The sequence below is a fragment of the Pseudophryne corroboree genome, chromosome 5 (assembly GCF_028390025.1).
Source record: "Pseudophryne corroboree isolate aPseCor3 chromosome 5, aPseCor3.hap2, whole genome shotgun sequence".
NCBI classification, from domain to species: domain Eukaryota; kingdom Metazoa; phylum Chordata; class Amphibia; order Anura; family Myobatrachidae; genus Pseudophryne; species Pseudophryne corroboree.
In genome coordinates this window covers 503,889,450-503,917,133 of record NC_086448.1, presented here as the reverse complement: position 1 = coordinate 503,917,133, position 27,684 = coordinate 503,889,450, and the positions used below count along the sequence as shown (strand labels likewise).

At 43.7% G+C, this 27,684-nt stretch overlaps 1 protein-coding gene across 3 annotated transcripts in view; it reads right to left on the bottom strand.

The window, feature by feature from the left end:
* MYLK4 (myosin light chain kinase family member 4) overlaps positions 1-27,684 on the bottom strand; it is a 265,505-nt gene that overhangs the window by 34,171 nt on the left and 203,650 nt on the right. For all 3 annotated transcript variants that reach the window (XM_063923045.1, XM_063923046.1, XM_063923044.1), the window contains 4 exons: positions 24,052-24,398; positions 6,379-6,484; positions 5,919-6,012; positions 886-995 (listed from right to left, as the gene is read on the bottom strand). In XM_063923045.1, coding sequence (XP_063779115.1) covers positions 886-995; positions 5,919-6,012; positions 6,379-6,484; positions 24,052-24,398 — 657 coding nt within the window. The remainder of the gene's footprint in view (positions 1-885; positions 996-5,918; positions 6,013-6,378; positions 6,485-24,051; positions 24,399-27,684) is intronic.

The following is a 27,684-nucleotide window of genomic DNA, read 5'->3' as shown; positions in this document are numbered from 1 at the left end:
TTGCTAGCAATGTGTCCCTGGAGGACACATCGTACCGTGTGTGAGCACCTTTACACTTTAAATTCAGCTTTTTGTTATTTTATATTCTAAATTATGGCTTAGAGTTCTGTGGTCCAAACTGCAGGAAGATCTGAATCGGGACTCAGTTCGGATATTCTTGGGAGATCTGTACACCTGTACGGTTTGGGTATGGGATCCCAGCGGTCGGAATCCCGGCGGTCAAAATACCGACGCCGGAATCCCATCCATCTGAATGCCGGCAGGTGGGTGAGCGGAACGAAGCTCCTTGCGGGATCGCTACGGTTGCCACGCTGCAGGCTCGGTGGCTCGCCACAGGTTCTATTCCCACTCCATGGGTGTCGTGGACACCCAGGAGTGGGAATAGTTGTGGAGGCACTGCTGGTATTCTGGCAGTCGGGTTTCCAGCGTTGGTATTTTGACCGTCGGGATTCCGACCACTGGGATTCCAACCATCTCTTTACAGCAGAGCAGAACTTTATGGCATGCTGTAAATAAATTCTAATAATAATCTGGTGATACTAAACCGTTGTTTTTGTTAAATGTGATAATCCATTAAATAATTGCAGACATGAAAAAAATAAGCAGCTAAAGCCTTGTCTAGAGTATGGAAGCGTATACAATAGAGATGTTGTATCCACTTGTACTGGTTCCTCTTTTCTGAGAACTGATATTTTTTATTCAGATAAAAGCTCTGCTAATGATTATGATGATGATGATGATGATGATGATGATGATGATAATAACAATAATAACAATAATAATAACAACAATTTGAAGCATTAGTATATCTAATTCACGTTTATTATTTTGTGTACCTAAATATAAACAGAACAATAACACAAAGAAAAAATGAAATGCACCTACTATTCCATAACAAGTATTATGTCATTTCGGGACTCAAAGGCGTCATATAGCTGGATAAGATTAGAATGGTTGAGCTGGTTCATAACATGTATCTCATTTTTTGCTTCCTCCTGAAAACAAAGATAAAGTTATTATTAAATAAAAATTTGTCTACTTTTAGGTCTTACGCTTGTATAAAACAAGTTCTGTATCTTTACGCCCTTAACATTTGTTAGCTCTGCTGCTCAGGGACCAGGTCATCATTTTCATAGAACATATTGCCCCTGAACCCATGCATTGGAGGTTTGGAGGTTCTGTGGACCCACTTGGCCCTTGTATTGATAGAATAAACTTGTACAGCGTGCAGTCACATTTCTTTAAGATGCTTTTTGCTTACTGTACATAGCAGTAATGAGACTATAAAGTGATAGGCTATCTCTTGGATCACTTTTCACTTATTGCACCTTCTTGCAATATCCACAGTGACATGAAGAAAGGGGATACCGCCGCACGGGATGCCGCATGTCAGGATACAGACATCGGTATCCCATTTGGCAGAACAGGGGGGCAGCTAAACAAAGCCCCTTGCGGACTCGGTGGCGAGATATGCTTGCCACAGAGATTCAATTCTCCCTCTATGGGGTGCGATGCAGAGTTGGGACTGAGTAATCTGCGAAAGAGTCTGGAATGAAGAGCAGCGCCACATGTTACCCCCAGCCAGGAGGAGGTGGAGCTGGAGGCTGCAATATGGGAGCTTGCCAGTCGCAACTCATACTTGCCTACCTGACCCTGCCACCTGTGGTGAAACACCTTTCTTATCAATTAACTAGCTCACCACAGGTGATGGCAATCATACATTACCAGGAACGTCCTGGAACTGAGCATTTTCTCCCTCATGGAGAGGGTCAGGTAGGCAAGTATGTCGCAACTACTATAAGATATGAGTGCCGAGGGGGAATTGTGACGACTGTGAGGTAGGACCACGCTACCTTTTTCAGGCAGCTGTAGCCGGACGCCCCCTCAGGATCCGGCGCCCCTAGGCGGCTGCCTAAAGCTGCCTAATGGAAGCTCCGGCCCTGTTCACAACTCCTTATACAAAAGATAATAACAGATACAATTTTGATATAATGGTGCTCATATGAGGTTACATAAATTCACCTTTAAAATTACAACAAAAAAACACAACCTTAGTAAGGTATCCAAAAGTCTGATAATAATCAAAGTCATAAAACATCAGCACAGAGAGAAGATGTTAGGAACCATGGTGTGTAATTTCTTCTTTATTCTGAACCGTGTTCCTCGAAGAGAAAGAACATGGGTGGTCATTCCGAGTTGATCGCTAGCTGCTTTCGGTCGCTGTGCAGCGATGAGGGAAAAAAACCGGCACTGCTGCGCAATGCGCACGCGCGGCGTACTTTAACAACGAACGATGTAGTTTCACACAGGGTCTAGCAAAGCTTTTCAGTCGCACTGCTGGCCGCAGAGTGATTGACAGGAAGAGGGCGTTTCTGGGTGTCAACTGACCGTTTTCAGGGAGTGTTCGGAAAAACGCAGGCGTGCCAGGAAATGCAGGCGTGGCTGGGCGAACGCAGGGCGTGTTTGTAACGTCAAAACAGGAACTGAATAGTCTGAAGTCATCGCAAGCGCTGAGTAGGTCTGAAGCTACTCTGAAACTGCACAAAATTATTTTGTAGCCGCTCTGCGATCCTTTCGTTCGCACTTCTGCTAAGCTAAAATACAGTCCCAGTGGGCGGCGGCATAGCGTTTGCACAACTGCTAAAAACTGCTAGCAAGCGAACAACTCGGAATGACCACCATGGTCCAGAGTAAACTATGTTCTATCTCTTCAAGGTATGGTATGCGTTTAACATACCACCCATCGGGATTTCGGGCGGTTGTAATACCGACACCAAAATCCCGAGGGGGGGTACAATGCCGCTGCCAGAAGGTGATTCTCCCTCTGTGGGTGTCCACGATACCCAAAGAGGGAAAATAGAGCCTGTGGCGAGTGAAGCAAGCCACCGTGCCCGCAGCGTGGTGAGTGCAGCAAGCCTTGATGTACTCGTCCCACTGCCGGCATTCTAGCGGATGGGATTCCGCTGTCGGTATAGTGACAGCTGGCATCATGTGCGCCAGGATCCCATACCGATCCCTGAGGTATATGGTCCAGAGTAAAGTTTTCACCGTGTAAAGGAGAAATGACAGACCATGGTTCCTAACATTCATTTATTCTCTCTGTTACATCCATTTATTCTCTCGGCTTTGATTATTATCAGACTTTTGGATACCTTAATAAGGTTGTGTTTTTTGTTGTCATTTTAAAGGAGAATGTATGTAACCTCATATGAGCGCCATTAGATCAAAATTTGATCTGTTATTATGTTTTAGGGGGTGATGTATCTTGGAGAGAGATAAAGTACCAACCAATTAGCTCATAACTGTCGTTGTACAGGCCGTGTTTGAAACATGAGAGCAGCTGATTTGTTTCTGCTTTATCCCTCTACAATGTTTGATACATCTCCCAAACAGCACAGGTGCAGGCATCGCTGCATATGTGGTAAATTACACCAGATCAGAAGACTCTGCTTCCTCCCCTGCTTCTACCAGTCTAAAGTACCCCATACACAGGTCAGGCCGGGAGGGCTACATCACATTTGGCACTTGATGTGCCATTTTTTACACGCGATTTGCATCAGATAAATCTCATCAGATGCTTAAAAAGCACACGCGATGTGCCACTGATGGACCTAAATCAGATTTATACTATGTGCTGCACATAGGATCTGTAGGGCCCGATCCAATGCGCACTGGAACGCACAACAGATCCTACCTCATGTCAAACGCAGACGATTTAACCAGTTTTCAGCCAATTTATCGAAACATCGGAATCGGATAAAAACAGCCCAAATCATACCTGTGTATGGGCGCCTTATGATACTGCTCAGAATAGGGGGAGCAATGCAGAGTGGTGGCTGCTTACCGGTGTACATTATCCATGTATGCAGCAGTGCCTTCCTACTGGCAGCAGTAGCAGTGAGAGTAACATGATTATTAATTTAGTAATTAATGAGATACCACTTTTTACTCACCACCTTTTTTAATCAGGAAAGTTTTGTTAACATTTTCTAAAACAGCATTACAATTAGAAAATATCAAACTAGTATTCTGTAGGTATTGAGAACAGTGTCAAAGAGAAATGAACAATACCAAATACAGGAACAATAGGGAATACGATAACAATGCCCTGTATCACATTAGTATCCAAGATCGGTTACATCTTTAGTATTTCTTTCCGTGTGTATCTAAAGCAAATGCCCACTTTCTTCGCCATGACCCCCACCTACCACAATAACTACCCATGACTCCCTCCTAATAATGTGTGTACTACAGGGAGGGCTGCTAAAAAATCCTAATGAAAGACACAAAATTGTTTGCCCCAATTAGAGGACTATTTGGCCTATTTATGAATCCAACATTGCAGTGATCTATTTAACTGTTTTTTTAGCGCCACTTTAGCACTGATAAAAAAAAAATCCACTGATTACCCAGACTTCTGAAAATAATATGGACAAGGTAGCTGAAGTTACCCAGAAATGAGTGACTTAGCACTTCACTGGGCTCCATCAGTCTGTCTTACACTTACATTTTGCATGTGATACGTCCTGCCAGACATTGCAAGTATAATGGCCTTTATTAATGCCGTTTAGTTGAAGAAAATTGCAAAATAATCATGAAAATTAGCAGGGTGTATTGTACAAGTCATGTCTTTGCTAAATGTTATGATTAACCTCTTTGCTTCCTCCCAATTTATTATTTCCGCTTTACTTACAACCTTACTTGCCGAATTCTCTGAAGTTAGGGAGACTGAAACAGGCATGATCTCCCTCACTTCCTGAAGAGGGTTGGGTACAAAATCTCAGCATTCAGTATCCTGACAATCAGTACTTAAACCCTAAACCACCCCTCCTACAGCCTAATCCTAACCATCCCTAACGAAGTCTAACCCTAAACAAACCCTCCCTCCCAGTCTATCCCTAAACTTCTCCACCACTGCAGTCTAGCCATTGACTTTACCCAAGTTCCTAACCCCCATACTCGCCAACGGGATCCGGCCTCCTATCATATTTGCACCTTACTCCCGTTACCAAGTTTTTACATAGCTTGGAACTTAAAGAAACATCAAAGCTGCCGTCAAATATATAAGTGTGTGTGTGTGTGTGTGTGTGTGTGTGTGTGTGTGTGTGTGTGTGTGTGTGTGTGTGTGTACAAAACTAGCTAACTGTTTTGGGGCTCATTTACAGTTGGAAGTAAGTACATTTTAGGACATGCCTCTCAGACAGAGCAATACATACTCTCTTTAGTATCGCCTGCATATGTAGGCTTTCACAATCTCCGTGAGTAGTTTTTTCAAAAGTGCAGTAAGCAGATATTCTTAGAACATACAGTAGATGAAGTAATACTCATGATTGGTGAGTTTTTCCATTGTAATTATAACTAAGAAATTCATTAAAATGTATTTATATACATTATATAGCTAGGCGGCATCATTGCTTTCCCAGCTGCGTCTGTGAACTGTGTAAACAGAGTGATTTAAACTACAATTTTTATCTAAATGAGTGCTGCAACAATTTTTGTTTTCACTGGGCACCAAACCACTCTAGCTAATGCTTTGCTGTAACTGACAAATTACCAGTTAGGGATACCCAATTCAATAGGTTTCCTATCGACGGGACCGTTGGTAGTTTATATTGATAACGGAAACCATTGACCAGTGGAAGAAGTGGGACTAGGTGGGCAGTGGGTCAATCAAGGAAGATGGCAGGATTTTGCAGGTCACATTGGGGGGAACACATTGCTGAGCTCTCTGCCATTGATGGATAACCATCAGATCTCCATCATCAATGGCAAAACTATCGACCATTGGTACAAAACGGTCAACGGTTGTTAATCTTCGACAGCCATCATAACTGCCAATTTATCATTCTTGTAAACTAGTGTGCTTTCTATGGATCAAATGACACAGATCAATGGTAAATTGTATAAATGTTACTTACCTTTTCTTTGAGTCCTCTGACCTTGATAATTTTGGCTGCCAGGGTAAGTCCTGATGCATTCTCTACACACCTGTGCACTTGACCAAACCTTCCACTGTGAATATAAGCAAAAAAAATATGCACATATGATTAAAAGATCATTTAAAATGCAAACCCCTCATAGCTCTGGATCTGAATTATCATTGATGCTGACTCTCTGAGGGGCCTATTTATCATTAAATATTTGCGGGATATTCCCCCAAAACACCCATTTTCAGGGGGTAGCCACTCATAGTCAGTATCCCCCAGATATACTATGAACGAATCGCAGCAGATATCTTTGATATCCAGCATACCCGACAGTAACCATAGCCCTCAGCTTGTGATAAATATGCCCATCATAATGATACTGATTGTATCTCTTAAAGGCTAAGGAGATCATTGTATGAAAAATATAGAAAACAGCAGGGTAAAAACTTACCCACCAAGCACCTGTGTCTTTTCCACGGTATAAAAATGATTAATCTGGGCATTTTTGGCAGAGACAATTCTGTGATCAAAAGGGGCTGGAGGAGGAGGTGTGACTTCTATAATGGATTGAAAATCAAATAATAAATTAAGGTTGAAACAAATTAGTCTTTCCAACATAAATGTTCACATACAGATTACACATTTGTAACGCATAAACTTTTTATTAAACAGAATACTTCTGCACATTTCTGGATAAGACTCTGAGGTTCGAGTAATTAGCATGCAAACTGACCAGGTTAAAATGCCAAAAAGTTCAGCTGGTATGCCAATCACAGCTACTGCCATCCCATACCCCATGTTAGTTCTCTACACCAATCAGGAGAGCTGTGTGGGAGTATGCGGCTGGTGGAGGAGGGACTTCCAGCTACTCTATGATTTATTGGCATATTGAGCAGTTTCTTTCTGTGTCTCTTTTATGTGAACTGGGGGCAGGAAGGTGCAGTTTGTCCCCTTCTGTCTTTAAATAGCAGTAATTACTTATCAGATATGATACTGTAGGTTCTAATTAACATTCCAGTAGAATACATATGTACATAGTGACTATAAATTGTACACGTAACTTGCATTTAAAATAAGTTCTATACAATGAATATTATGCCCAGGCAGAAACATAGATGCTTGATAGCGAGTGTAAAACTGATATTTATCATAGAAAGAAATATCTACACATTTTGAGTCCATGGGGCATGATTTCAAACAAATCAGGTTGGCCGTGTTTATTCTACACAGATGGATTGGAATGATGGATAGGATAGTAAATTTGGTTGGCAGACAACCATCTATTTCCTAATTGGCTAACCAAACAAGGACGTTCCTTGCTACCATGTGTCAGGTACTGTATGTGACAGATTTGGCTAGAATGTTTGTTACCAAACCCATGGCATATCGCATTTTTCATCAATTTGCATGAATGACCTGCCTGATCATGTGTGAACAGCTGAAAGTTTACTTTCAATTTCCTATTCCCTATATGATTTCCACTGAAAAATTCCCTTCACTGAACTCACTCTGGTTTAGATTATGTCATTGTAGAAATCTCCTCATTGCTGCCTCCTGAACAAATTGCTCTTTCAGATACTATCATTCCCCTTGCTGTCATTTCCCTAGAATGATTAATATCTATGGTTCATGTCTTTGGTATGGGTTCATGAATACTTACATGATGCCACATATGTAGTGGTTTACAAGATTTACAGCATACATGAAAAGCAATTTTGGTGTAACATGCTACAGTATGGTGGTGCCTAACCTCCACTAAACCCAACCCACCCTCCCCTGCAGCCTAAAACTAATCCTCCCTGGTGGTGCCTAAACCTAACCCCCTTCCCGCAGCCTTACCCTAACCTTTCCCACCCACAGCCTAACCCTAATCCTCCACCCGCAACCTAAACCTAAGAAATGTGAAAATAAAAATGTATATATTTACAGATATGTGTGCCTGTGTGCCTTCTTTAATGGTTATTATATTGTTCAGTGCTTAATATAACAATAACTGCAATTGTTTGAGAGCATAGCTGAATTATCTTAACATTAGAATTCTAAAAGACACTGGAGATATTCCTCTCCATTATGTGTCTTTAATGGTATTAATATACAGTATGAGTAAGATACTGGAGTTAGTGCTCACTATTATGTATGTGACTTAATACCCATGTGATCAAGTGGCCATGGCTTTTCTACCAGCCCTCCCTGCATATCTCCCTGCTGTCTCATTGACTCCTACCTGCTTATATCCTGATTGCCCAACTCTATAGCTGTCTCTCGGAATTGTGTTGTAACCCTGGCAGTTGGGATCCCGACATGAGAATGCCGACAGCAGCATTTCGATGTTCAGAATCCCAATGGATCCCCGCTACTATTTTAACCCCTAACCCACCTCTCCCAAAGCCTAACCCTAACCCACCCCTCCCGCAGCCTAGCTCTAATGCGCCACACCCCTCAGCTTAACCCCCAGTGCCTACCCCTAATACCATTACTTAACATCGGGATCCTGACTGGCAGGATCCTGCTGTCAGCATTTTGACTGTCGGGATCCCAACCACATGCCCCGTCTCTCATAACCACCTTCTCTCTCACTGCCAGTTCCTTATAAATAACACTGAGGACATTACAGCACACACTGACATCTCACTCACTTCCCGCCAACAGCACACACTGACCCCCCCCTCTTTTGCTCCCTAAAAGCTCTCACTATCAACATCAGCGCACTCACTGATCCCCCCCTGACAGCACTCACTCTCCCGCCACAGCACTTCTTCTCCCCCTTCAATATCCACCCCCCAGCACCTTCAATCTCCACCTTCAGTAACCACACAGTACTTTCAATGTCCACCTTTAGTGTTCCACCATAACATTCAATATCTACCTTTAGTACCCCCCCAGCACCTTCAATGTCCACCTTTAGTATCCCCTCCAGCACCATCAGTGTCCACCTTTAGTAAGCCCTAGTACCTTCAGTGTCCACCTTTAGTACTTTCACAGCACCTTCAATATCCACCTTTAATACCCTTCAGCACATTCAATGTCCACCTTTAGTATCCCCCCCCAGCACCTCTAATGTCCACCCCCTAACACCTTGACTGCACCCCCCCCACATCTCTTTCCCTGACAGCAGCAGCAAATTTACCTTTGTTTGCAGCCAAACGCTTGTCATGATCGTGAATGCTGAAACTAGCAGGTTTTCCTGTCTTATACCATATATGGAAGAAAGGTTATCTCTCTATTAAATGTAGAGATATAGTGGCAGATGTACTAAGCCAGGCCTGGCCAACCTGTGGCTCTCCAGCTGTTGTGAAACTACAAGTCCCAGAATGCTCTGCCACAGTTTTTGCTATTAGGGAATGCTAAAACTGTGGCAAGGCATGCTGGGATGTGTAGTTTCACAACAGCTGGAGAGCCACAGATTGGCCAGGCCTGTACTAAGCCTTGGAGAGTGATAAAGTGGAGAGAAGTAAACTACCAACCAATCAGCTCCTGTCATTTTTCATACACAGCTGTAACATGACAGAGCTAATTGGCTGGTATTTTATTACTCGCCAAAGCTTAGTATATCTGACACATACTGTAGCCTTTTCATTTATGGTACACCATACACATAGACTTTTTCTGTCGATATCTGTGATATCTCCCATGTTACCATTTTAATAAATAGCACTGAGACTTAATTTATACAAAAGCTGGTGAAAATGTTAATTTTCAGCTGCTTATGTATAAACTAAGTGATGATAAATAGACCACCCTGTCTCCAAAGTTTAGCACTGCCCCTTATTATAATGAGCAGCTTTTCTAAGAAAACAAATTTATATGCCATTTTCTTAGGAATTTCTAAATTGGTTTTTCAGCATATCATTATATACTAATAACTATTTGCATGTTAAGTAGTTTAAGAATTAATCATAATAAAAAAAATATAACATAAAATAATGAATTTATTTATAAGTGCAAGAAAAGGGAAATTTTAGAAAAGCAAAGTATGAAGCAGAAAGAGTGAAGGCTGGGAAGCAGAAGAATGAGACCCAACATCTTTGGGATTTCTGCAAGGGGATGACATTAACTTTAAACAGATCTGGAGCTTACATTAGCAGAATGCTCTGAAAGTTACTGTTCTATTAACCGTTTAGGTTTTATTGAGGTTACCAAAAGGTTAAAAAAAAAGGGCAGACTAGCTGGGCCAAGTGGGTCTTATCTGCCATCGAATTCTATATTTCTACTGTATGTTTCTATGTAAGATATTTGATAGAGAAACAAGTTTATTATTTAATGCCTGAAGATATTCTTTTTTTTTTTTTTTACCACCCAGCTTCCCAAATTTAAATTTTGCCATATTTCATATCTTTGATTCTTAGACGCATTCCATCCATTTTGAAATTGTGGCAGTTTTGAACACCCCCCGGGTTTTGGAGAAATATACATACTGGGGCATTGAGAGGGGAAAGGAGCAGTTACTATTTACCTGGGCTCTGTTTTTTTGAGGAGTCCGGTGGGTGCCTGGGCCGGCTGTTTAGGGGGAAAAACACTCCTCTGCACAGATGTGTCCCCTCATAATGTAACTCCAATACGCCATGTATCGTGATGTCTGGCATCGCAAGCTAGGTATCTTCTGAGGTCCCATGTAACTCTGCTAATGCCGGGCATCTTTTTTTTCCAAAAATGCGTCCTAGTCAAATGCGACTAAGATACACAAAGAGATTAATTTGATATATGACATTTGTATATTGTTTGTGACCGAGTCTGTAAACAGAGCAGAACATAACTTGTATTGGGATAAAGCTGCGGTTGCAACACAGTAGCACTTCGTTTACAGATTCGAAGGGATAAATTTACTAAGGTGGGAGTTTTATTTAGAGCTGGTGATGTTACTCATAGCAACCAATCAGATTCTACTTAACATTTATCTAGCTGCTTCTAGAAGATAATATATAGAATCTTATTGGTTGCTATGGGCAACATCACCAGTTCTATAAAAACTCCCACCTTAGTAAATTTACCCCATATACTCTTTGTGCGTCTTAGTCACATTGCATTGTGACTAAGATGCATTTTTTGAAAAAAAGATGTAAAAAAGACATCCATTGCTAGAAGATTTTCACGCAACCTGGCGTGACTGCAGCAAAGATGTATGAGGACATATTTGTAATTCAGTTTTTCGGAGGGTGTGACCATGCCACCCAGATTTGCACATCCCCTCCGTATCACCCAGGCTTGCCTTATGCTTCGACAACCCTGCATACACTAAGCAAGGGCCTTACTGCCTAAGTACACTACTGTATGTGTTATTTATAAAGCTGCATATGCTGTGCATTTGTCCACTGCTTCACAATAATTTGCACACACAATTTTTGCTTTATGAAGTGCAACCATGTAAATATTCTGAATTTGTTACATGGCAATGCACAGAGCCGACCCTAGGCACAGGCAAACTAGGTAAATGCCTAGGGCATTTGATATGACTAGGGGCACAAGCAGCTTCTGCTGATTAAAATGATATGCGGCATGCCTATGTACTGTGTGTGTGGCTGCAGCTGTATCTGCATATGAAATGCTACATTACAGTGTATTCCTGGATATCACTGTAACGTAGCATTTCGTATGCAGATACAGTTACAGTCGCACACAAAATATAGGCATGCTGCATATAATTTTTATCATCAGAAGCTGCTTGTGCATCCTAGCCACATAGTAATGCAAATAAGACGCATTTTCATTAAAAAAAAGGCACCTGACGTTAGCAGAGCTGCCAGCTGACACGCCAGGCATCTCCTGCTGCATGGTGTATTGAGGCAACATGTATGTGAATCTGTATCCAAGCAGAGGAAGAGGTCACAGTGTTAGCGGCCATGTGAGTGCTTTGTGCAGATGGGTTGGTTGTGCAGTAGTGTTCGGCATATGTGTAAGGGGCATTATATGTAAAAGGGCATTAATAAAGGTTGGGCTAATGTGTAAGGTTCATTATATTTATAAGGACATTAACAATGTGTGTCATATGTGTAAGGGGCATTACTGTGTGGTATTATGTGCATAAATGCATTACCAATGTGTGGCATTATGTGTATAAGGTGCTCTACTGTGTGGCATAACATATAAAAAGGGCACTACTGCGTGGTCTAATTTGAATAAAGAGCAATATGATGTGTTATAATATGACTAAGGAGCAATTCAGTGTGATGTAATGTAAATAAGGGTCACTACTGTGAGGAGTAACGTATATAAAGAAAAGAGGTATTACTGTGTGATGTAACGTGAATAAGTGACACTATAGCATAATAAAATGTGAATAAAGTTGCACTACTGTGTGGCGTAATTTGAATTGGGGGTACTATTGTACGGCTCTTCCCCTTCCCAGCAAGAACACGCCCCTTTTTGAGCTGTGCGCCGAATGTGTGCACTGTTCCTATTTAAAATATAGTGAGTAGAAGCACCAAAATGAGCGAGGGGGGGGGGGGGGCACCAGACAGAATCTTGCCTATGGCATCATATTGGTTAGGGCCGGCTCTGGCATTACACATGAACATACTGGCATTGAAGAGCTATTACTATCACTTTTCCGATGTGAGCAATTACACTTTCAATTTATTCTCTTAAAAACAGGCTGTTGGCAGCTTGTTAACATCATTGTGATGAATGGTCTTCACAACCAAACCATGTTTCATAGTGTATATCTATTTGGCAGTTTTTACAGTGAAATATTTCTTAGTATAGACTACAATTTTTATTTTTATAAAAAAAAAAAAAAAAAGTGTGTTGCTATAATGGGACAGTTTTCTGCTTCAGATTTTTCCCCTGTAATCACCTAGTTCTTCCAAATATATGTAGCATGTACAAGTTAAAAAAACAGAAATAAGTGGACATATAGGATGGTATTCAAATGATATATTGTGCCCAATCTCCTTTCTAAAGTGATCCCGTTATCATACATATCGCGCCCATAGTAATCAGGTTTAGCTGTGTAACGGGTTGGGTGCCCTTGCTACCGCAGGGGTAGTGAGCAGAAATTATTATACCGTACCCATCAGCAGAAACAGAACAGGTGTGGAAGGGGGTGGAAAGAACTGAATACCGCCCATAGGCTCATTTATCAATGATTGATGCATTGCACCAGCCAACCAGCTCCTGTCATTTTTCAAACACAGCCTGTGACATGGAAGTTAGGAGCTGACTGGCTGGTGCAATTTATCACTCACAGTGAAATTTATCACTCATTGATAAATGAGCCCAATAGTGTTGAAAATGAGGGGGACATATGTTATAGCCATTGCTCTCTTTGTAAAATTATCGAGTGGTCTACATGACGATTACACTTTTTCAGTATTGTTTAGTTGGGTAAGGGGTGAGGGGGGAACTTTTTATTTTATCATTTTTATTTTTATTTTAATCTTTCAACTTCTTAATTCAAGAGACAATTTTGAGCTTGGTGGTGGTCTGATAGATCACCAATTGTGATCCAAATTCTCTGAGTAAACTGCTAGAACCAGGCTGGTCATTGTCTTAATCTGCAGCAGTCACCTTTCCTTTAGAACTGAATGTGTTCTCCAATACTCCACTGCTACAAATAGTAGTGGATCCTTCTGATTTTAGAGGTAACAGCACCGGAAATATTGGAGACATGTACCGAGGGCCTTATAATAGACAAATCATTAACCGCACATCCAAGAATAGGGTCCAATGTCAAAGCAAAAGCTTGAGCTGGTGGCAATCCAATATAATTGGCAAGTCCAGGGAAAAAGTCAGGACAGGTAGAAATCCTGAGAATGGTTAAGTCCAAGCGTTAGGAACAGTCGGTGACTGGGTTGCTCTTGTGGCATTATCAGATATAAGTGAGGTTACTTTTTTCAATAGTAGAGTTTTGTGGAACCAAGTAAAAGTTGTAGACAGGTAGTAATACAGAAAAGTCTATTTACAAGCACAAGGTCAGTAATCTAGAGAATTATCAGTATACAGCCAATTTCAGGACCAGTATAAGAAATCTGGTGGCAAATAGACTCAACTGGCAGAAACTGCAACCAAAACAGCGAGATAGCTGCCTTGACAAAAGGCACAGTCTGGTAGAAGATGAAACAGTCCCTGGAAGCTGAGCTCCCTGCAGCACATTCACTGCATTATGGCCATATTACTGCACTTTGAACTACCCACCTGGCCGCTCTGAAAGGTCCATACTAGCCAAGCAGCTAACGACTCAGCAAGCAAGTCCACATGTGAAGTGACATTGGGACTGTTAGTTTCATGTGCTACATTTATAAATTTTTATGTGTTTCGTACACTAATAACTGCAAGTAAAAAGTATTTTTTTTTTATGAAGCAGGTCTGGTTGCTCATAGTGGTAGCCATTCACAGTTACCTAGTAGTTAACAAGCATTTTTACAACCAAAACAAGTGCTTCATTTGTACACATATGCACCAATGAAGTACGGGTCAAGGCCCTATCTCCAACACCTCCAAGAATTTACACAAATCAGGTAGATGTATAGCTGTAACAATATTTTAGTCTATAAAACAAACTCAGAACACCTTCCGATATGCACAATCTTAAGCCCTATAAGCTCATTTTACTACATATCTCTTATGGCAACACAAAATCTTGTTATTGCATATGGGTAAAGACAGTGCTCCTTTCCTCTGCCTAGCCTGTATTCAGCCAGTAATGATTTATTCACCTAGCAAATCCCCATGATCAACGTATTCTTGGCACACCAAGACGTGATTAATCATATAACCAGACACAATTGTGCAAGAATAGATTGATAATATTACAAATGAATTATACAGACCCCCACCTTGGCCACTTTGTAAATGACTTTTGGATAGGTAAGTAATAATTCAACACTCCACAAAATTCCAACAAGTAAATTATTTAAATTAATGCCCTAGGTTCTACTTCTTTAGTGTTTCACTATAATGACACACTTATTGTGTATGGACAACCTTTTGCCACAAACCTGGCTTTATGGCACAAAAATGTGTGGTGGTACTCTGGTTTTGAACGACTGTTCCATGCAGAGCCATCGTTGCTGCTCTGTGCCAGAAAGCATATTGGCGCCCGTCGACCTACAAATAGGGATAGTGCTCACCAATAATCAAGGGGTATGGCCTCACAGGGAACAGGCGTGGCCATATAACAATACAATTTATAATCTGACCATTATTAATCCCCCCCAAATTCCATTCCTATGCTCCTCTCTCTCATTTATAATTCATTTATAATATGACCATTAATAATTCCCCCCAAATTCCCTCCCTATGCTTCTCTATCTCTGTCTCTCACTCTCATTTATAATACATGTATGATCTGGCCATTAATAATCCCCACCCACCCCACCCCCAACCCACTCAAAAAATCCCCTCCCTATGCCTCTCTCTCACTCTATATCTGTCTAATTTATAATCCATTTATAATCTTCCCATTAATAATTCTCTGCAACCCCCCCCCCAAAAAAAAAACACCTCCCGATGCCTCTCTCTCTCTTAAATACCAGTAAATCATGTCATGATGTGACACAATAATGACATATGAAGGCTGCTGCGGCACTCACCACCTAGCCAATCCATGACTGAGGGCATGGCAGTTATACACTACTACTACTGTGCCTCTATTATACATTGGAGTGTGCTCTAGGCACATACAGATCCCGGCGGCGACCAATTCCGCCCACAGGGCATCTGCAGTCTGTGCGGTGGCACTGGCTGCACCACCTTAGTTATGGCCCTGACTTCTATGTGCACATAATAAAACATAGGGCCTGATTCAAAGTAGCATGCTAACACTATGGTTTGAGTAGGGGAGCAGTTAACATACCGCTGCACGGGATCCTGGCGTTCAAATGCCAACGCCAGAATCCTGCACAGTGGTACAATGCTGGCGCCAGAATACCGGCAAGATAGGCGATTTTCCCTCTATGGGTGTCCACAACACTCATAGAGGGAGAATATAACCATGCCCGCAGCGTGGCAAGTGCAGCGAGCCCGCATGGGGCTTTCTACCGCTCGCCCCGCTGCCGGCATACTGGTGGCCGGGATGCTGCTGGTGGTATACTGACGGCCGGCATCCCGGCCATCGGTAATTCTTACCGAACCCTTTGAGTACTACTCATACTTGCCTACTCTCCCGGAATGGCCGGGAGGCTCCCGAAAATCGGGTGACCCTCCCGGCCCCACGGAAGAGCAGACAAGTCTCCCGTTTTTTTAAGTCCCCCCCTGCCCGGCCGCCCACTTTGAGAGTAAAGTGGGCGGTCCGGACAGTAGATGACGCGATTCTTGTTGAATCGCGTCATCATAGTCACGCCCCCTGCTGTAAAATGCCGGTTATCGCGGCATTACGGAGCGGGGGCGTGGTTTAAACGGGGTCCGCTATAACCCCACCCTCGTTCCGCCTCCTCCCCGCCCCGTTCCGCCTCCTCCCCGCCCCCTCCTCTCGACATTGCCCTGCCCAGCCCCTCCACTGAGCCGTCCTGGCAGCTCTCTCCCGGAGAGAGCTGCCAGAAGGTAGGTAACTATGGTACTACTCCTATATTAGAAGATTGCACCAAAAGACACAGCAGTGATGTGAACTACGTCCATCTCTGAATCAGGCCCATAGTTATATTGGCAAGACAGTAAACATAAGCATATTTTCTCTTTACGTGTTAAACTTAGAGATGAGCGGGTTCGGTTTCTCTGAATCCGAACCCGCACGAACTTCATGTTTTTTTTCACGGGTCCGAGCGACTCGGATCTTCCCGCCTTGCTCGGTTAACCCGAGCGCGCCCGAACGTCATCATGACGCTGTCGGATTCTCGCGAGGCTCTGATTCTATCGCGAGACTCGGATTCTATATAAGGAGCCGCGCGTCGCCGCCATTTTCACACGTGCATTGAGATTGATAGGGAGAGGACGTGGCTGGCGTCCTCTCCATTTAGATTAGGAGAGAGAGAGAGAGATTGACCTGAGGCTGATACTGTAGAAGAGAGTGCAGAGTTTAGTGACTGACCACAGTGACCACCAGCAGTGCAGTTGTTTTATTTAATATATCCGTTCTCTGCCTGAAAAAAACGGTACACACAGTGACTCAGTCACATACCATATCTGTGTGCACTGCTCAGCCCAGTGTGCTGCATGCCTGCATCATCTATGTATATATTATATATCTGACTGTGCTCAGCTCACACAGCTTATAATTGTGGGGGAGACTGGGGAGCACTGCAGTGCCAGTTATAGGTTATAGCAGGAGCCAGGAGTACAAGACAGTCACATACCATATCTGTGTGCACTGCTCAGCCCAGTGTGCTGCATCATCTATGTATATATTATATATCTGACTGTGCTCAGCTCACACAGCTTATAATTGTGGGGGAGACTGGGGAGCACTGCAGTGCCAGTTATAGGTTATAGCAGGAGCCAGGAGTACATATTATATTAAAATTAAACAGTGCACACTTTTGCTGCAGGAGTGCCACTGCCAGTGTGACTGACCAGTGACCTGACCACACTGACCACCAGTATAGTTAGTAGTATACTATATTGTGATTGCCTGAAAAAGTTAAACACTCGTCGTTTGACTTCACTTGTGTGCTGTTTTTTTTTTTATTCTATAAAAAACTCATTCTGCTGACAGACAGTGTCCAGCAGGTCCGTCATTATATAATATATATACCTGTCCGGCTGCAGTAGTGATATATATATATTTTTTATATCATTATTTATCATCCAGTCGCAGCAGACACAGTACGGTAGTTCACGGCTGTAGCTACCTCTGTGTCGGCACTCGGCAGTCCATCCATAATTGTATACCACCTACCCGTGGTTTTTTTTTCTTTCTTCTTTATACATACATACTACTACATCTCTTTATCAACCAGTCTATATTAGCAGCAGACACAGTACAGTACGGTAGTTCACGGCTGTGGCTACCTCTGTGTCGGCACTCGTCAGTCCGTCCATAATTGTATACCACCTAACCGTGGTTTTTTTTTCTTTCTTCTTTATACATACATACTACGATATCTCTTTATCAACCAGTCTATATTAGCAGCAGACACAGTACAGTACGGTAGTTCACGGCTGTGGCTACCTCTGTGTCGGCACTCGGCAGTCCGTCCATAATTGTATACCACCTAACCGTGGTTTTTTTTTCTTTCTTCTTCATACATACATACTACGACATCTCTTTATCAACCAGTCTATATTAGCAGCAGACACAGTACAGTACGGTAGTTCACGGCTGTGGCTACCTCTGTGTCGGCACTCGGCAGTCCGTCCATAATTGTATACCACCTAACCGTGGTTTTTTTTTCTTTCTTCTTTATACATACATACTACGACATCTCTTTATCAACCAGTCTATATTAGCAGCAGACACAGTACAGTACGGTAGTTCACGGCTGTGGCTACCTCTGTGTCGGCACTCGGCAGTTCGTCCATAATTGTATACCACCTAACCGTGGTTTTTTTTTCTTTCTTCTTCATACATACATACTACGACATCTCTTTATCAACCAGTCTATATTAGCAGCAGACACAGTACAGTACGGTAGTTCACGGCTGTGGCTACCTCTGTGTCGGCACTCGGCAGTCCGTCCATAATTGTATACCACCTACCCGTGGTTTTTTTTTCTTTCTTCTTCATACATACATACTACTACATCTCTTTATCAACCAGTCTATATTAGCAGCAAACACAGTACAGTACGGTAGTTCACGGCTGTGGCTACCTCTGTGTCGGCACTCGGCAGTCCATCCATAATTGTATACCACCTACCCGTGGTTTTTTTTTCTTTCTTCTTCATACATACATACTACGACATCTCTTTATCAACCAGTCTATATTAGCAGCAGACACAGTACGGTAGTTCACGGCTGTAGCTACCTCTGTGTCGGCACTCGGCAGTCCGTCCATAATTGTATACTAGTATCCATCCATCTCCATTGTTTACCTGAGGTGCCTTTTAGTTGTGCCTATTAAAATATGGAGAACAAAAATGTTGAGGTTCCAAAATTAGGGAAAGATCAAGATCCACTTCCACCTCGTGCTGAAGCTGCTGCCACTAGTCATGGCCGAGACGATGAAATGCCAGCAACGTCGTCTGCCAAGGCCGATGCCCAATGTCATAGTACAGAGCATGTCAAATCCAAAACACCAAATATCAGTAAAAAAAGGACTCCAAAACCTAAAATAAAATTGTCGGAGGAGAAGCGTAAACTTGCCAATATGCCATTTACCACACGGAGTGGCAAGGAACGGCTGAGGCCCTGGCCTATGTTCATGGCTAGTGGTTCAGCTTCACATGAGGATGGAGGCACTCAGCCTCTCGCTAGAAAAATGAAAAGACTCAAGCTGGCAAAAGCAGTAGCACCGCAAAGAACTGTGCGTTCTTCGAAATCCCAAATCCACAAGGAGAGTCCAATTGTGTCGGTTGCGATGCCTGACCTTCCCAACACTGGACGTGAAGAGCATGCGCCTTCCACCATTTGCACGCCCCCTGCAAGTGCTGGAAGGAGCACCCGCAGTCCAGTTCCTGATAGTCAGATTGAAGATGTCAGTGTTGAAGTACACCAGGATGAGGAGGATTTGGGTGTTGCTGGCGCTGGGGAGGAAATTGACCAGGAGGATTCTGATGGTGAGGTGGTTTGTTTAAGTCAGGCACCCGGGGAGACACCTGTTGTCCGTGGGAGGAATATGGCCGTTGACATGCCTGGTGAAAATACCAAAAAAATCAGCTCTTCGGTGTGGAACTATTTCAACAGAAATGCGGACAACAGGTGTCAAGCCGTGTGTTCCCTTTGTCAAGCTGTAATAAGTAGGGGTAAGGACGTTAACCACCTCGGAACATCCTCCCTTATACGTCACCTGCAGCGCATTCATAATAAGTCAGTGACAAGTTCAAAAACTTTGGGTGACAGCGGAAGCAGTCCACTGACCAGTAAATCCCTTCCTCTTGTAACCAAGCTCACGCAAACCACCCCACCAACTCCCTCAGTGTCAATTTCCTCCTTCCCCAGGAATGCCAATAGTCCTGCAGGCAATGTCACTGGCAATTCTGACGAGTCCTCTCCTGCCTGGGATTCCTCCGATGCATCCTTGCGTGTAACGCCTACTGCTGCTGGCGCTGCTGTTGTTGCTGCTGGGAGTCGATGGTCATCCCAGAGGGGAAGTCGTAAGCCCACTTGTACTACTTCCAGTAAGCAATTGACTGTTCAACAGTCCTTTGCGAGGAAGATGAAATATCACAGCAGTCATCCTGCTGCAAAGCGGATAACTGAGGCCTTGACAACTATGTTGGTGTTAGACGTGCGTCCGGTATCCGCCGTTAGTTCACAGGGAACTAGACAATTTATTGAGGCAGTGTGCCCCCGTTACCAAATACCATCTAGGTTCCACTTCTCTAGGCAGGCGATACCGAGAATGTACACGGACCTCAGAAAAAGACTCACCAGTGTCCTAAAAAATGCAGTTGTACCCAATGTCCACTTAACCACGGACATGTGGACAAGTGGAGCAGGGCAGGGTCAGGACTATATGACTGTGACAGCCCACTGGGTAGATGTATGGACTCCCGCCGCAAGAACAGCAGCGGCGGCACCAGTAGCAGCATCTCGCAAACGCCAACTCTTTCCTAGGCAGGCTACGCTTTGTATCACCGGTTTCCAGAATACGCACACAGCTGAAAACCTCTTACGGCAACTGAGGAAGATCATCGCGGAATGGCTTACCCCAATTGGACTCTCCTGTGGATTTGTGGCATCGGACAACGCCAGCAATATTGTGTGTGCATTAAATATGGGCAAATTCCAGCACGTCCCATGTTTTGCACATACCTTGAATTTGGTGGTGCAGAATTATTTAAAAAACGACAGGGGCGTGCAAGAGATGCTGTCGGTGGCCAGAAAAATTGCGGGACACTTTCGGCGTACAGGCACCACGTACAGAAGACTGGAGCACCACCAAAAACTACTGAACCTGCCCTGCCATCATCTGAAGCAAGAAGTGGTAACGAGGTGGAATTCAACCCTCTATATGCTTCAGAGGTTGGAGGAGCAGCAAAAGGCCATTCAAGCCTATACAATTGAGCACGATATAGGAGGTGGAATGCACCTGTCTCAAGCGCAGTGGAGAATGATTTCAACGTTGTGCAAGGTTCTGATGCCCTTTGAACTTGCCACACGTGAAGTCAGTTCAGACACTGCCAGCCTGAGTCAGGTCATTCCCCTCATCAGGCTTTTGCAGAAGAAGCTGGAGACATTGAAGGAGGAGCTAACACGGAGCGATTCTGCTAGGCATGTGGGACTTGTGGATGGAGCCCTTAATTCGCTTAACAAGGATTCACGGGTGGTCAATCTGTTGAAATCAGAGCACTACATTTTGGCCACTGTGCTCGATCCTAGATTTAAAGCCTACCTTGGATCTCTCTTTCCGGCAGACACAAGTCTGCTGGGGTTGAAAGACCTGCTGGTGAGAAAATTGTCAAGTCAAGCGGAACGCGACCTGTCAACATCTCCTCCTTCACATTCTCCCGCAACTGGGGGTGCGAGGAAAAGGCTCAGAATTCCGAGCCCACCCGCTGGCGGTGATGCAGGGCAGTCTGGAGCGACTGCTGATGCTGACATCTGGTCCGGACTGAAGGACCTGACAACGATTACGGACATGTCGTCTACTGTCACTGCATATGATTCTCTCACCATTGAAAGAATGGTGGAGGATTATATGAGTGACCGCATCCAAGTAGGCACGTCACACAGTCCATACTTATACTGGCAGGAAAAAGAGGCAATTTGGAGGCCATTGCACAAACTGGCTTTATTCTACCTAAGTTGCCCTCCCACAAGTGTGTACTCCGAAAGAGTGTTTAGTGCCGCCGCTCACCTTGTCAGCAATCGGCGTACGAGGTTACATCCAGAAAATGTGGAGAAGATGATGTTCATTAAAATGAATTATAATCAATTCCTCCGCGGAGACATTGACCAGCAGCAATTGCCTCCACAAAGTACACAGGGAGCTGAGATGGTGGATTCCAGTGGGGACGAATTGATAATCTGTGAGGAGGGGGATGTACACGGTGATATATCGGAGGGTGATGATGAGGTGGACATCTTGCCTCTGTAGAGCCAGTTTGTGCAAGGAGAGATTAATTGCTTCTTTTTTGGGGGGGGTCCAAACCAACCCGTCATATCAGTCACAGTCGTGTGGCAGACCCTGTCACTGAAATGATGGGTTGGTTAAAGTGTGCATGTCCTGTTTTGTTTATACAACATAAGGGTGGGGGGGAGGGCCCAAGGACAATTCCATCTTGCACCTCTTTTTTCTTTTATTTTTCTTTGCGTCATGTGCTGTTTGGGGAGGGTTTTTTGGAAGGGACATCCTGCGTGACACTGCAGTGCCACTCCTAAATGGGCCCGGTGTTTGTGTCGGCCACTAGGGTCGCTAATCTTACTCACACAGTCAGCTACCTCATTGCGCCTCTTTTTTTCTTTGCGTCATGTGCTGATTGGGGAGGGTTTTTTGGAAGGGACATCCTGCGTGACACTGCAGTGCCACTCCTAAATGGGCCCGGTGTTTGTGTCGGCCACTAGGGTCGCTAATCTTACTCACACAGTCAGCTACCTCATTGCGCCTCTTTTTTTCTTTGCGTCATGTGCTGATTGGGGAGGGTTTTTTGGAAGGGACATCCTGCGTGACACTGCAGTGCCACTCCTAAATGGGCCCGGTGTTTGTGTCGGCCACTAGGGTCGCTAATCTTACTCACACAGTCAGCTACCTCATTGCGCCTCTTTTTTTCTTTGCGTCATGTGCTGATTGGGGAGGGTTTTTTGGAAGGGACATCCTGCGTGACACTGCAGTGCCACTCCTAAATGGGCCCGGTGTTTGTGTCGGCCACTAGGGTCGCTTATCTTACTCACACAGTCAGCTACCTCATTGCGCCTCTTTTTTTCTTTGCGTCATGTGCTGATTGGGGAGGGTTTTTTGGAAGGGACATCCTGCGTGACACTGCAGTGCCACTCCTAGATGGGCCAGGTGTTTGTGTCGGCCACTAGTGTCGCTTAGCTTAGTCATCCAGCGACCTTGGTGCAAATTTTAGGACTAAAAATAATATTGTGAGGTGTGAGGTATTCAGAATAGACTGAAAATGAGTGGAAATTATGGTTTTTGAGGTTAATAATAATATGGGATCAAAATGACCCCCAAATTCTATGATTTAAGCTGTTTTTTAGTGTTTTTTAAAAAAAACACCCGAATCCAAAACACACCCGAATCCGACAAAAAAAATTCGGTGAGGTTTTGCCAAAACGCGGTCGAACCCAAAACACGGCCGCGGAACCGAACCCAAAACCAAAACACAAAACCCGAAAAATTTCAGGCGCTCATCTCTAGTTAAACTTTGAGTACATTATACATGAATGGGTGTGTCACTTTTGTACTGTAGTGTCCAGATGTGTCGCGTTTTGTAGTTTCCTGGTCTTTTGAATCCTTTATCTTATAAAAAAAAAAAACTTCTTTCTGTGTAGTAAAATCTGTACATTAAAGATGAGAAAATACACAACAGCTACACATGAACTATAGAAAAAGAGAAAATCACCATCAATCTCTATTAGTGTTTCTGAGGACAGAGATGGGTTCTCACCAAACATGGAGATTCTGCACTGAGAGTATTTGTTGCTAACATACATAGAGTACTTACCAATCTAAGCAATAGCAATGAGCTACCAACATCACTTTCTTGTAAAATCCCCTATACATATTGTAGCACAAATTGACCATATATATTATTATGCGTGTATGGAATTTGTTAAGGATGTTATTTAGTTAACATATATTTTCTGTATGTTAGAACCATATATTTTCAACAGTTTCCATATAGCAGGGCCAAGGCTGTTATCAAGACTCTATAATTAAGAACCATTGTCATTTTGGAAAAAGCACACGTCAGTAATTATTTCTCGATCAGCCCTTAGCATGTAATAAGAGCTGAATGTGTGAGTTTGAAAGCCCTGCTATGTGGACATAAACATTGGCAGCTGACAGAGCAAACCAAGACAAGCTGCATATTAGCAACCGCGCTGCGAGATTAATGCTGCGCTGCATTTCATTTTCTACATTGGTTTGAGGGTTAGGAATCGGTGTTTATTATACTCATGTTCTGGGTTGAACATGGTTTCTTACCAAGGATCAACAATTCTGTTTCTTCCTTTAAGGATAAATGTTCTTTACTTTCTTCTACACAATTGCTTGCCTGTGTCTCCTTGTTATTTATATCCTCTGTTGTTGTTATTGCTTCAGAGTCCTGGTAGGTGGTGCTCTCCTCTGTGTCTTTTTCATCTAGTCTGCTCTTCTTGCTGTCTACTTTCATATGAGCATGGTCAGTTAACTGTCTCTTGCTGTTCCAGCCCTGCTCACTATGGCAGATATCACCATTTAGTGAGCACTCATCTAAAGTCTCTTTTTCGTCATCAACATCATCATCTTCTTCTTCTGTGGACACCGTTTGTACATCCTCTTCATTCTCCTCCCTAAAATATAAACTTATTATACACTTATACATTTATTAGACACATATGTTTAATATACACTTATTAACATAATTATTCGGCACACTGGGTCTAATTCATGTTTCTACGCAATGCCGATGTTCACGCAATGCAGCAATTATCGTCAGACTGCGCATGTGCTGCGACTGCATTGCACATGTGCCAAGGCACCTTTGCGATTATGTTCGCACTGAGATTTTTAACGTAGAATTACAGGAAGTGACCATTTGGTGGAGGTAACGGGAGTGGAGGAAAAAAAGCAAACATGTCATGCTTTTTTTCGGGGCGTTTATCTATCGTCAGGTGTGATCATGTACATACGAAAACATGGCTCCAGCATCGCTACTGCTGTGTCCAGTCTGCATAACCATAGAGCTACCCTACCAGACAAGCGGCCTTATGCAGCGTCAGTTCCAGTTTTGCTGCGGCGATGCGATCGTAATTTAATTGCAATCACTAAATAAGGGAAGACACCATGTTTCCTGGCACAGTGGCCGCGTTTGATGTCATGTAGCCACCACGAAAACGGCCCCAGCATGACCCCATTGTTGCTGCACTAACACCGTGCCGCCGCCCCAGACCATCCCACAAAGGACTCTGCCTGTCAAACAGGACCCACTTCAGTCAGGAGTTCGTGCCCAACACTCCACAGAGACAGCACTGACTAAGGTAGTGAATGATTTGGTCACTGCTAAATCTAAAGGCCATTACTCACTACTTATTCTCCTTGATCGCTCTGCTGCTTTTGACACTGTTGACCACTCTCTTCTCATAGAAACACTACAATCCCTAGGTCTTCAGGACACTGCCCTTTCTTGGTTCTCCTCCAACTTTTCTAATCGCTCCTTCAGTGTTCATTTCTCTGATTCCACCTCCTCTTCGCTACCTCTCTCAGTTGGAGTACTCCAAGGCTCAGTCTTAGGTCCTCTGCTTTTCTCTATCTACACCACATCTCTTGGCAAACTAATCAACTCTTTCGGATTTCAGTACCATCTGTATGCAGATGATACTCAAATCTACCTATCCTCCCCAGATTTGTCACCATCTGTATTGGGCCGTGTCACTGAATGCCTTTCTGCCATTTCATCTTGGATGACATCTTGCCACCTCAAACTTAATATTTCCAAAACAAAAATTAATTATATTTCCACCGGCCAATAGTAGTTACCAACCTGATATCTCTATTACTGTTGATAACTCAGCAATCATCCCTACCCCACAAGCTCGCTGCCTAGGTGTCATTCTTGATTCTGAACTGTCCTTTGTTCCCCACATTCAATCTGTCTCAAGATCATGTTACATACATCTAAGAAACATATCCAAAATACGACCATATCTTACACAAGACACAGCAAAAACTCTAATCCATGCACTCATTATCTCCCGCATTGATTATTGTAATAGTCTCCTGACTGGTCTTCCCAAACATAGGCTCTCACCACTACGATCCATTTTGACCACAGTGCACCAACATACATCTCTTCACTCATCTCAAAATATCCCCTTACCTGACCTCTCCGCTTTGCACATGATCTGCATCTCTCATCCACACGCATTACTTGTTCACACTCAAAATTACAGGACTTTGGGGGTCATTCTGAGTTGATCGTAGCTGTGCTAAATTTAGCACAGCTACGATCATCTTTCCTGACATGCGGGGGGACGCCCCGCATGTCAGTCCGGCCCCCCCTCGCAGAAGTGCAAAGGCATCGCACAGCGGCGATGCCTTTGCACTTCAGGAGTAGCTCCCGGCCAGCGCAGCTTTAGCGTGCTGGCCGGGAGCTACTCCACGCTCCCTGGCCCGCAGGGGCTGTGTATGATGTCACGCAGCCGCTGCGGCCCGCCCCCCGTTCGGTCCGGCCACGCCTGTGTTGGCCGGACCGTGCCTAATAAACAGCGGCCAAACGCCGTTTCGCCTCCTCCCGCCCATCGATTGCCTCTGCCTGTCAATCAGGCAGAGGCGATCGCTGTCCTGCTACGGCCTTCGGCCATCCTGCATGCGCAGGCGCACTACGGCGTTTGCGCAGCAGGAACCCGTTTGCTCTGCTGTGTTAAAACGCAGTAAGCGGACGTGTCGGAATGACCCCCTTTATCTGAGCTTCACCTACTCTGTGGGAATGCCCTCCCACGCACAATAAAACTCACCTCTAGTCTACAAACCTTTAAACGTTCCCTGAAAACTCACCTCTTCAGACAAGCCTATCAAATTGCAGACCCACCCACATAACCTTCAGTGCTTCCCTACCTAATTACATCCTCTCTGTACAGTATACATAACATCACATATCTTGTCTTCCTTTACTCTCACACCCTCCTGACCCTTGGCCAACATTGCTGTGTGATCGTATCATACAACCCATTAAGAACCTAGCAATCCAGTGGACCTTTATGCAATAGATAGCATCTATCCTTGTGTATCAATGCCTATTTCCCTATAGATTGTAAGCTTGCGAGCACGGCCTTCCTACCTCTATGTCTGCTTTTATCCAGTTTTGTTCTATTACTGTTGTTCTAATTGTAAAGCGCAACGGAATATGCTGCGCTATTTAAGAAACTGTTAATAAATAGTAATAAATACTAAGCAGTGAAAAGAGTGGAGAAGTCAGCCAGTGGAGAAGTTGCCCATGGCAACCAATCAGCAGTGCAGTAACATTTATAGCTTGCATACTATAAAATTATACAGAGCGGTTGATTGGTTGCCATAGGAAACTTATCCACTGGCCCACTTCTCCACTCTTTTCACTGCTTAGTACATCTCCCCCTTAGGGACAGTTGTCAACTATACATTACACTAGTGCTCCAGACTAAAAGGAAAATGTATCAAACTTTCTAAATAGCCAAAATATGTCTGAAAAACAATTAGCTTCTCTAACATTTACTACATGCATTCTGGATACTATAAAATGATAGGTAGAAAATGATTGGTTGCTATGGGCAACTTCTCCACTCCTCAGAATGTTGATACATCTATACCTAAGTGCATACTATTATTGATCCCTTTATCTGCATAACTCTGTAATTCACACGGTCTCCAGAAGAAAGAGCAGCACTGCCTGTAATATCAGAGAATCATGTTCGCAGAGTTTTCTGGTGTTATGCTCTGACCTGTGAGTCCCAGTACTGTTTATGTAACAGCAAATTTATTCAAGCACTGGGACCACTCTTCCCACAGGCAGCACTATTTCCAGGGTGTAAAAGCTGCTTTTACGTTTGGCGTACAGACTTCTGGAAAGTCCTAGACTATCCTTGAAAGCTATGCATCATTATT